Here is a 12118-nt window from a genome sequence, read left to right as displayed (position 1 = left end):
GTTAATAAGTAAGTGTACCAATACATTCATAAGGTAACATTGGATTATTAGAGGAGGACGGATTGGGGCAGGAGTGGGCAGAAAGTGAATGATGAGTGGGAGGAGAGGTATCATAAACATGTTATTGGGAGACAGATTGTTATATAAAGGGTGAGTGGAGGAGGGAGATCATTGTGATATATGTAGACAGCGAGGAGAGTTACAATATGCAATAAAAAAAGAGAGCAGTGTTTGATAGAACAGAGAAAGGTGCGAAAAAGACCCTTCACCTGGTACAGTTCAATGTCTTGATTTCAGAATGCGTTGAATCCCCAGAATTGTTTATGGTGGGACCATGTGGTGGGATTTCAGAGCAGTGAGATTGGGGAGATATGCCATTGTGGCATTTATTAATGCCCTATGCATACATAAATATGATTAAAGCACAGCTTGTCCAATAAGAGTTGTCCTTAGTATTGTTAGGACTTCCAGGTTTATGACCCAAGAATCCTACTGCACTGCACACCCATTGGATGTCTATCAGGGAAACTTTGCGTAAAGAAGTCCAAAGACTTCTCCAGATAACACAATCTATATGGATGGCATTGCCTATCAGGAATAAGCTCTGTAAAGGTTTTGTTTTCTGGAGCTTGATTCCTACTGATATCATGAGAGTGGAGATGGAGGGAGCAGTATGAGAGGAGAGGTGGGGAGAGGCATGAGAGGAGAAGTGGGGAGAGCAGCGTGAGAGGAGAGGTGAAGAGAGCTGCGTGAGAGGAGAGGTTGCGAGAACAGCATGAGAGAAGAGGTGGAGGGAGCAGCGTGAGAGGAGAGATGGAGGGAGCAGCATGAGAGGAGAGATGGAGGGAGCAGCGTGAGAGGAGAGATGAAGGGAGCAGCGTGAGAGGAGAGATGGAGAGAGCAACGTGAGAGAGATGAGGGAGAAGCGTCAGAGGAAGGTGGGGAGAGCAGTGTGAGAGGAGAGGTGGGGAGAGCAGTGTGAGAGGAGAGGTGAAGAAAGTAGTGTGAGAGGAGAGGTGAAGAAAGCAGCGTGAGAGGAGAGATGGACGGAGGAGATTGAAAGAAGAGATGGAGGGAGGAGCGTGAGGGGAGAGATTGAGGGAGGAGCGTGAGAGGAGAGATGGAGTGAGCAGCGTGAGAGAAGTGATGGAGGGAGCAGCGCGAGAGGGAGATGGAGGGAGCAGCATGTAAGAAGAGATGGAGGGAGCAGCGTGAGAGGAGAGAAAAAGACAGCAACATGACAGGAGAGATGGAAAAAACAGCATGAGGAGAGATGAAGTTAGCAGCGTTAGAGGAGAGATGAAGAGAGCAGAGTGTGAGATAGTAGGAGGCTAGATAGGAGGCTAGGAGCAGTGTGAGAGGTAGTTGGAGGCTAGGAGCAGTGTGAGAGGTAGTTGGAGACTAGATAGTAGGAGGCTAGGAGCAGTGCGAGATATAGTACGAGGATATATAGTAGGAGGCTAGGAGCAGTGTGAGAGGTAGTTGGAGGCTAGATAGTAGGAGGCTAGGAGCAGTGTGAGAGGTAGTTGGAGGCTAGATAGTAGCAGGCTAGGAGCAGTGTGAGAGGTAGTTGGAGGCTAGATAGGAGGCTAGGAGCAGTGTGAGAGGTAGTTGGAGGCTAGATAGTAGGAGGCTAGGAGCAGTGTGAGAGGTAGTTGGAGGCTAGATAGTAGGAGGCTAGGAGCAGTGTGAGAGGTAGTTGGAGGCTAGAAAATAGGAGGATAGGAGCAGTGTGAGAGGTAGTTGGAGGCTAGGAGCAGTGTGAGAGGTACTTGGAGGCTAGATAGTAGGAGGCTAGGAGCAGTGTGAGAGGTAGTTGGAGGCTAGATAGTAGGAGGCTAGGAGCAGTGTGAGAGGTAGTTGGAGGCTAGATAGTAGGAGGCTAGGAGCAGTGTGAGAGGTAGTTGGAGGCTAGATAGTAGGAGGATAGGAGCAGTGTGAGAGGTAGTTGGAGGCTAGATAGTAGAAGGCTAGGAGCAGTGTGAGAGGTAGTTGGAGGCTAGATAGTAGGAGGCTAGGAGCAGTGTGAGTGGTAGTTGGAGGCTAGACAGTAGGAGGCTAGGAGCAGTGTGAGAGGTAGTTGGAGGCTAGATAGTAGGAGGATAGGAGCAGTGTGAGAGGTAGTTGGAGGCTAGATAGTAGAAGGCTAGGAGCAGTGTGAGAGGTAGTTGGAGGCTAGATAGTAGGAGGCTAGGAGCAGTGTGAGAGGTAGTTGGAGGCTAGATAGTAGGAGGCTAGGAGCAGCGTGAGAGGTAGTTGGAGGCTAGATAGTAGAAGGCTAGGAACAGTGTGAGAGGTAGTTGGAGGATAGATAGTAGGAGTCTAGGAGCAGTGTGATAGGTAGTTGGAGGCTAGATAGTAGAAGGCTAGGAACAGTGTGAGAGGTAGTTGGAGGCTAGATAGTAGGAGGCTAGGAGCAGTGTGAGAGGTAGTTGGAGGCTAGGAGCAGTGTGAGAGGTAGTTGGAGGCTAGAGAGTAGGAGGCTAGGAGCAGTGTGAGAGGTAGTTGGAGGCTAGATAGTAGGAGGCTAGGAGCAGTATGAGAGGTAGTTGGAGGCTAGATAGTAGGAGGCTAGGAGCAGTGTGAGAGGTAGTTGGAGGCTAGATAGTAGGAGGCTAGGAGCAGTGTGAGAGGTAGTTGGAGGCTAGATAGTAGGAGGATAGGAGCAGTGTGAGAGGTAGTTGGAGGCTAGATAGTAGGAGGATAGGAGCAGTGTGAGAGGTAGTTGGAGGCTAGATAGTAGAAGGCTAGGAACAGTGTGAGAGGTAGTTGGAGGATAGATAGTAGGAGTCTAGGAGCAGTGTGATAGGTAGTTGGAGGCTAGATAGTAGAAGGCTAGGAACAGTGTGAGAGGTAGTTGGAGGCTAGATAGTAGGAGGCTAGGAGCAGTGTGAGAGGTAGTTGGAGGCTAGGAGCAGTGTGAGAGGTAGTTGGAGGCTAGAGAGTAGGAGGCTAGGAGCAGTGTGAGAGGTAGTTGGAGGCTAGATAGTAGGAGGCTAGGAGCAGTATGAGAGGTAGTTGGAGGCTAGATAGTAGGAGGCTAGGAGCAGTGTGAGAGGTAGTTGGAGGCTAGATAGTAGGAGGCTAGGAGCAGTGTGAGAGGTAGTTGGAGGCTAGATAGTAGGAGGATAGGAGCAGTGTGAGAGGTAGTTGGAGGCTAGATAGTAGAAGGCTAGGAGCAGTGTGAGAGGTAGTTGGAGGCTAGATAGTAGGAGGCTAGGAGCAGTGTGAGAGGTAGTTGGAGGCTAGACAGTAGGAGGCTAGGAGCAGTGTGAGAGGTAGTTGGAGGCTAGATAGTAGGAGGATAGGAGCAGTGTGAGAGGTAGTTGGAGGCTAGATAGTAGAAGGCTAGGAGCAGTGTGAGAGGTAGTTGGAGGCTAGATAGTAGGAGGCTAGGAGCAGTGTGAGAGGTAGTTGGAGGCTAGAAAGTAGGAGGCTAGGAGCAGCGTGAGAGGTAGTTGGAGGCTAGATAGTAGAAGGCTAGGAACAGTGTGAGAGGTAGTTGGAGGATAGATAGTAGGAGTCTAGGAGCAGTGTGATAGGTAGTTGGAGGCTAGATAGTAGAAGGCTAGGAACAGTGTGAGAGGTAGTTGGAGGCTAGATAGTAGGAGTCTAGGAGCAGTGTGAGAGGTAGTTGGAGGCTAGAGAGTAGGAGGCTAGGAGCAGTGTGAGAGGTAGTTGGAGGCTAGATAGTAGGAGGCTAGGAGCAGTGTGAGAGGTAGTTGGAGGCTAGGAGCAGTGTGAGAGGTAGTTGGAGGCTAGAGAGTAGGAGGCTAGGAGCAGTGTGAGAGGTAGTTGGAGGCTAGATAGTAGGAGGCTAGGAGCAGTGCATATACAAGAAGGAGATAGTGTAATGAGTAAAGTAACAGAGATGTGAAATTTGAAGAGAAGACATGGAGGGATCATGTGATAGATGAGAGGGAGATGCACAATTCTAGAGAGAGAGAAATGCACATGGAACAGCTGCAGTGTCACACTCCTCTTGCTTTCTAACAGGCTTCCTGCTGGTTACTATGTTACTTGCCCATATGGTGCCCTTTTTGGGGGTAGCCTTATAAATATTCAAAACTGGCACAGTGAGTCCTGGGTTCTATAAGTGACCCATCAACTTGTTCATGGCCTGAGCAGTTTACACTGCCTCGTGGTACCGCCAGGGCCTAGCAGCCTGCTCTGGCATAGCTAGTTTGTTTCATAAGTGAAAGTAGTGCATTGACTGGGGACACTTCGGTACGACTGTATTCAGTCACCTTCAGGAGATCATTTTATGTTGCACCCCAATGTGTCTTACATTAGTTATTATAAATTTGCCCTAATACTGTACAAGTGGTCACAGATCTGTACGTTGTATATGCACTTTCTCAGTCCTACCTTCCTGACCATTTACATTTTCTGTATATTTTAACACAATGTTTATTTCCATTCATTTCTTATCTCTTTCTGTTTCTCAGAAGCTCCAACCAGTGAGATAATCATCGTGTCCAGTGTCCTCGCACTCAGCCTGAGTATCACTATCGTCATGTGTGGGATCTGCCAGTGGTGCCAGCGTAAGCTAGTAAGTGTACCGCATCCTTCTGTCTTCTTCCTGTTCCTTATACATTACATGTGCTCTGATAAGTATTCATTTGTAAGATGCGACCACAGACAACAGCGGCTAATTGTAGCAGAAAGCTCCTAATGGGCACACACTGTGATCTTCACATTTGAGATTATTATTATTATTGCATTTTTAATGAACATTCAGAACCGGTCAGAGAAAACACTGTATGCAAAACTAGACCACAGCGGGCCTAATTCTGCCATGCACACCGCCAATGTGGTACGCAGTGGAGTGATTCTTTTCCTATTTACATACATATCATACTTGCCTACTCTCCCGGAATAGGCTCCCAATAAGAATTCCCCCCCCCCCCCCCGAAGGGTGGGTAAGCCTCCTGCATCTCCCCCGCATGTAGGTTCAAATACTGTGATTGGGAGGAGGGCAGGGTTAAAATGACTCAAATAATGTAATTTTAGCTCCACCCCCTACTCGTAGACCCACGAATCGCTGTATTTGCTTTACTGGCGGCGGAGCTTGAGGACATCGATATGTGACAGAAATAGTAGGCGAGTATGATATACATTTAACTCGTTATGCACCAGCCTCCAGAATCCGTGCACACAGGGCCTGATTTTGATTGTTTGCACAGGGGACCTATGGTGAAGGACTGCCCATGCGCATATATATCGCTTATGCGCATGTGCAGGGCTTCTGTGCGGGCACCTTCGGAGACTTGAATAGTCTCTGTGGCGCTCGCACAGGGAGGGGTGCGATGGGGGCGCATGCGAGTGCCCCCTGAAAAACGCTGGGTGTTCCCATGTGAACACAGGCTGACCCCTGTTTGCGGGGGTGGGGGGGCGCCATTTGACGTCACAGGACGTCAAGTCTAAGGCAGCTGAAACTGACAGACTTGCGAAGAGGGTAAAAATCATTGGTCGGTTTCACCCGCAAATAGTCACCTCTACTTCCAATAAGTGCAGGCCATTTAGGGCCCAGAGGCTGGTCTTTGTGGATGTTGGGGAGATGGAGCTAGGCTCTGATTCCCAAAACCTTGTCGAGAAAGAAATATATATATATATATATATATATATATAGAAATATATATATATATATATATATATATATATATATATATATATATATATATATATATATATGGCGGGAAACCATCTGGTTCTCATCAAATCATCGATAGTAGATGGCCATCACTATTTGCGGAAAGATTTCGTCAGCCAAGTGTCAGAGTGGCTGCTGGTAGCTCTGTGCAGCGGTGCTGCTGTAGCTCTGCTTGTAGGCAGGGATGCCTCAAGTTTATTCCTGCTCTGTTCAAATCTACAGTCTGCAGCTGCTTCTCCATCCTTGGTGCCTGTGGCTGGATGGAGGCAGTGGCCAGTGCCACAGAGCTGCAGTGCTGTTCATTAATATGTGCATCACTGGCCAGGTGACAGGGGTAACTGGAGGGGGTCCTTGTTTTCCCTAGATTTGCGGCCAGTCTAGAAATTAAAGCTAGGAATCATGGACTTGTTTTGTCCCTCTTTTAACCTTGACACCCCTGGGTGTCCCTTTAAGTACCCCACTGTCAAGGGGCCTGGGGAAGCTGCACCTACCATGGGGGCTAGTGCAGTATTTGTATGGTGAGAACAATGGTTGCGTCTAAATGACCTAACAGAATTCTCCTCTATGATGCTGTGTTGTCCACAATAGGAACCCCAGAGTCTCTATATCTGCTGCCCCTCTATAATTATTCAGAACAATTTATGGCTAAAGGATTTAACCAAAGGTGATCTTAAGGTGTCTTTCCCAAATAAGTGTATGTGCACCATGTTTGGTAAAATGGGGTGTCTCTACCTGCTGATTGGTTACTGCTGATCCAGCTGTTCCATGCAGTTAAATTAGGATTCAGAAAACTCAACTTTCATTTGATAATACAAAAGGACATCGGTGCTTTCATATTGTAAATACATTGCAAGATCGGGAAGCAATGTAATAACTTCCTGGCCACTTACCACACCTGACTCATGGGGCGGTATTCAATACGGGAGGGGGCTTTTTTTACGGCAAAAATGGCTTTTTAGCTAGGAAAAGCCATCCTCCCCATTCAGCCCCGTCGCTGGCCGCTCGCCATATTCTATGTTTCAGGGAAATCATCGCTGTCAGAGGGTGGTGAGGATTCCCCCAAACAACGAGTTCACTCCAAGTGCAGGGAGGCCACTGCATATAGCGCTGAGCCTCGCCGTTTTGACAGTAGTAGGCGTGGTGGAAATGGCAAGTTAGGGTGGAGCGTTGAATACTGACGGTGGGCTATCGGCGCTGCTCACTGTATATCTTGCCGTCAGCCTCTCACCCATGCTCATTGAATATACCCCATGGTCAAGAGATAGGGAGCAGTATCCTCGCCTCTATTACTTCATGATATTTAATGATGGCATAATGTGGTCTGGCACTAATTCTCACGCTCATCTTTTATAGAACGGCTAAGAGCTTGGCTTAGTTTTATGACCTTCACGTAAGTTTGTATTATGGCTCATAAGATCTAGGTCTCAAGTTTGGAATATTCCTGGGCTATAGCCAGGATTATGTAATGGCCGGGATTTAGAGTCTAAGGCTGATGACGCCTTCTCTTAATTGACCAAGATGAGTTTAAAATTGATGGATCAAATTAGCCAATTAGCTAACGTGATACAGGAGACGCCCTTTATTAAAACAATATTATCTGTAAACTGCAAAAAAAATGCTTATGGTGTGCACACACTATTAGTTATTCACTCCAGTGCGTTTTATTGTTCTATTGTTCTCCTGTGCGTTTTATTGTTCTATTGTTCTCCTGTGCGTTTTATTGTTCTATTGTTCTCCAATGCGTTTTATTGTTCTATTGTTCTCCTGTGCGTTTTATTGTTCTATTGTTCTCCTGTGCGTTTTATTGTTCTATTGTTCTCCAATGCGTTTTATTGTTCTATTGTTCTCCTGTGCGTTTTATTGTTCTATTGTTCTCCTGTGCGTTTTATTGTTCTATTGTTCTCCTGTGCGTTTTATTGTTCTATTGTTCTCCAATGCGTTTTATTGTTCCAATTTAAGTCAACCACTGAAGCGCGACATGGCTAGGGTCAACAGGGTTGGAAGGTCGACACGAGCATTTGATCGACAATGGCAAGGTCGACAGTCAAATGTCGACATGATTTTTTTCACGTGTTTTCTGATCTGCGCTCGTCACACTATTCTCCCGCCACGCCCTAGTGGGCATGAAATGCCGCCTGTCGGCACATGTCAGCTCAAAATTAGCCGTGTAAAACTCTTGTAGACCTTTTGACTGTCGACCTTGCCATTGTTGACCTAATGCTTGTGTTGACCTTCCAACCCTGTTGACCTATTTCAGGTGTCAACCTAAGGCCTGTCGGCCTTCAGTCGTCGACCCACTACATGTCAACCTAATTACGGTATCCATTTCCAGTGCAGTAATAACCCAGGTTGCAGCTCAGTGGAAAATGTTCAGCGAAAAATAATGAAGGTTCAGTTACCCAGGAATCTGATGTAGGCAGCGACCATGAACCGAACTAAATTGGTTTCCGGTGCTTGGATGTGATATCATCTCCGGCACTATACCTACTCATATTTGATTTGTCTTCATATTTTGTTTGTTTATTCTGCTCCATCCCTTGCACAGTGGGGGTGGTGGTGTTGGGGATTTGCCCCACTTTTCCCACCAGTGCAAAATGCTAAGAGTGGCATCACGCATTGGTATCAGGCTTAATGACTCATTTCTCCACTATGGAAGGATGTGTGAGGATAAGCTAGTCATACTTGCCTACTTTGATTGTCTCCTCTCCGGGAGAAGCCCAGAGAGGAGACTATCTGCAGCTTTTCCTGGAGGCGGGATTGTCATAATTATGCCCACCCTCATTAAGCAGGGGAGGGGGTGGTACTAAATGACATGATTTGTTTATTTTTAGCCCCGCCCTCTCTCCAGAGAGCTGCGAACACCGATATTTGACCGGTAGAGGGTCCGGGGCTGATGCGGGGGGAGCGCTAAATGCGGGAGTTTTGTCCACGCTTCCAGGGGGCCGGGAGGGGGGACCAGATTTTCGGGAGCCTCCCGGTCAAACAGGGGGAACTAACCAAAATTTAGCAGCAGCACAGACAACCTGGCAGAGCAGGCAATTTTGACATTATTACATAATGGTGCCAGATGTGTCAAGCTCCAAAAAACAATAAAGTAGAGAGCGATAAACAACCAGCCAATCAGTTTTTATCTGTCATTTTTCAAACCCTGCTTGTAACATGTCAGTTAGGAGCTGATTGGCTGGCTGTTTATCACTCTGCATTGTATCACTTTGTGACGCTTGCGACATCTGGCCTATAACTACATAAATAAAAGTAGATAAGTAAATCTGTTAAAGAAGGACTAAGAACAGAAATATGCTGCATGACATACTCCCTTGTCAGAACGAAGAAGATTGGAATTACACATTTAATATTATAGTCATTTAACATTTCATTTGTGTGGCTACTTGGCTGTGTAATTCCTACACACGTAAAATCTGTGAGCTAGACCAGTGTGCAGACTACCGCTGAAGGCAAGAGCGCTTTCTTACTGGTGCACTAAATTCCCATCAGATCGGATACAGAAAATGGAGTTCGTGCTGTGAATTCTTTATTGGAAAATGTTGTTGAGGCTCATGATATGTAAATTGCCTGAAATAAAATCTTCTGCTTGAGATGAAACCAATAAAACATATATATGGTAAAAACCCCAAGTTAGCACGTTTGTAATGACAGGCTATCCTCATATTGTACAAATTAATTTCCCAAACTGTTATTCTGCACAACACGCAAAGTGCTTAATGCTTACAAGACTCTTATCTGCACAATGCATAGCTCTCAAGTGCTAGGGACGGATTTTCCATTCCTAATCCAAAAACAGTCATTACTGAAAACTTATATATAGGTAAGAGACGCATACAGTAGGTGTAGCACCTGCAGGTGGGAATGCTTGTAGTCGTTCCCTATAAGAGACACATACAGTAGGTGTTGCACCTGCAGGCAGTGGCGTAACTATAGCTCCGCAGCCCCCGCGGTGGCGGGGAGGCGCAGAGCAAGTTTGGGCGCCGGGGGTCTGCGGGGCTATAGTTACCCGCTGCCGTCTGCGGTACCTGCCTGCCTGCCTGCCGTGCTGTGTGACTGCTGTCACAGTCCCGTCTCTCCTAGCGCTGGCTCCTGCTTCTATAATGAAAACGGACACTTAGAAAATGGCTGCCCCCATACTGCAGACAGTTTTCTGTCTGCAGTATGGGGGCAGCCATTTTCTAAGAGTCACGTTTCATTATTAGCAGCAGGAGCCAGCGCTACGGGACCGGGCATACAGGTACCGCAGCCAGCAGCGGGTATAGGCATGGGGGGGGGGGCTGCCGAGGCGAGGGGGAAGGGGGCATTGGGGGGGGGGCGAATTTTTTTTTAGCGGCGGGGGGGCGCATAAAAAGTAGCTACGCCACTGCCTGCAGGTGGGAATGCTTGTAGTCCTTCCCTATAAGAGACACATACAGTAGGTGCAGCACCTGCAGGTGGGAATGCTTGTAGTCCTTTCCTATAAGAGACACATACAGCAGGTGCAGCACCTGCAGGTGGGAATGCTTGTAGTCGTTCCCTATAAGAGACGCATACAGTAGGTGCAGCACCTGCAGGTGGGAATGCTTGTAGTCCTTCCCTATAAGAGACACATACAGTAGGTGCAGCACCTGCAGGTGGGAATGCTTGTAGTCGTTCCCTATAAGAGACACATACAGTAGGTGCAGCACCTGCAGGTGGGAATGCTTGTAGTCCTTCCCTATAAGAGACACATACAGTAGGTGCAGCACCTGCAGGTGGGAATGCTTGTAGTCCTTCCCTATAAGAGACACATACAGTAGGTGCAGCACCTGCAGGTGGGAATGCTTGTAGTCCTTCCCTATAAGAGACACATACAGTAGGTGTAGCACCTGCAGGTGGGAATGCTTGTAGTCCTTCCCTATAAGAGACACATACAGTAGGTGCAGCACCTGCAGGTGGGAATGCTTGTAGTCCTTCCCTATAAGAGACACATACAGTAGGTGTTGCACCTGCAGGTGGGAATGCTTGTAGTCCTTCCCTATAAGAGACACATACAGTAGGTGCAGCACCTGCAGGTGGGAATGCTTGTAGTCGTTCCCTATAAGAGACACATACAGTAGATGCAGCACCTGCAGGTGGGAATGCTTGTAGTCCTTCCCTATAAGAGACACATACAGTAGGTGCAGCACCTGCAGGTGGGAATGCTTGTAGTCGTTCCCTATAAGAGACACATACAGTAGGTGCAGCACCTGCAGGTGGGAATGCTTGTAGTCGTTCCCTATAAGAGACACATACAGTAGGCGCAGCACCTGCAGGTGGGAATGCTTGTAGTCGTTCCCTATAAGAGACGCATACAGTAGGTGCAGCACCTGCAGGTGGGAATGCTTGTAGTCGTTCCCTATAAGAGACACATACAGTAGGTGCAGCACCTGCAGGTGGGAATGCTTGTAGTCGTTCCCTATAAGAGACACATACAGTAGGTGCAGCACCTGCAGGTGGGAATGCTTGTAGTCCTTCCCTATAAGAGACACATACAGTAGGTGCAGCACCTGCAGGTGGGAATGCTTGTAGTCCTTCCCTATAAGAGGCACATACAGTAGGTGTAGCACCTGCAGGTGGGAATGCTTGTAGTCGTTCCCTATAAGAGACGCATACAGTAGGTGCAGCACCTGCAGGTGGGAATGCTTGTAGTCGTTCTCTATAAGAGACACATACAGTAGGTGCAGCACCTGCAGGTGGGAATGCTTGCAGTCGTTCCCTATAAGAGACACATACAGTAGGTGTAGCACCTGCAGGTGGGAATGCTTGCAGTCGTTCCCTATAAGAGACACATACAGTAGGTGTAGCACCTGCAGGTGGGAATGCTTGTAGTCGTTCCCTATAAGAGACACATACAGTAGATGCAGCACCTGCAGGTGGGAATGCTTGTAGTCGTTCCCTATAAGAGACACATACAGTATGTGCAGCACCTGCAGGTGGGAATGCTTGCAGTCATTCCCTATAAGAGACGCATACAGTAGGTGTAGCACCTGCAGGTGGGAATGCTTGTAGTCGTTCTCTATAAGAGACACATACAGTAGGTGCAGCACCTGCAGGTGGGAATGCTTGCAGTCGTTCCCTATAAGAGACACATACAGTAGATGCAGCACCTGCAGGTGGGAATGCTTGTAGTCCTTCCCTATAAGAGACACATACAGTAGATGCAGCACCTGCAGGTGGGAATGCTTGCAGTCGTTCCCTATAAGAGACACATACAGTATGTGCAGCACCTGCAGGTGGGAATGCTTGCAGTCGTTCCCTATAAGAGACGCATACAGTAGGTGCAGCACCTGCAGGTGGGAATGCTTGTAGTCGTTCCCTATAAGAGACACATACAGTAGATGCAGCACCTGCAGGTGGGAATGCTTGTAGTCGTTCCCTATAAGAGACACATACAGTAGGTGCAGCACCTGCAGGTGGGAATGCTTGTAGTCGTTCCCTATAAGAGACACATACAGTAGA

General features: G+C 47.7%; 1 protein-coding gene across 7 annotated transcripts in view; it reads left to right on the top strand.

Annotated features, from left to right (window-relative positions):
* SYT7 (synaptotagmin 7) overlaps positions 1-12118 on the top strand; it is a 304815-nt gene that overhangs the window by 119071 nt on the left and 173626 nt on the right. For all 7 annotated transcript variants that reach the window (XM_083165693.1, XM_083165692.1, XM_083165697.1 and 4 more), the window contains exon 2: positions 4449-4552. In XM_083165693.1, coding sequence (XP_083021819.1) covers positions 4449-4552 — 104 coding nt within the window. The remainder of the gene's footprint in view (positions 1-4448; positions 4553-12118) is intronic.

Source organism: Crinia signifera, chromosome 11 (assembly GCF_055691185.1).
Source record: "Crinia signifera chromosome 11, ASM5569118v1, whole genome shotgun sequence".
In the NCBI taxonomy this organism is placed as follows: Eukaryota; Metazoa; Chordata; class Amphibia; order Anura; family Myobatrachidae; genus Crinia; species Crinia signifera.
Note: the sequence above shows the minus strand (reverse complement) of the source record. Positions and strands in the feature narration are given on the sequence as shown.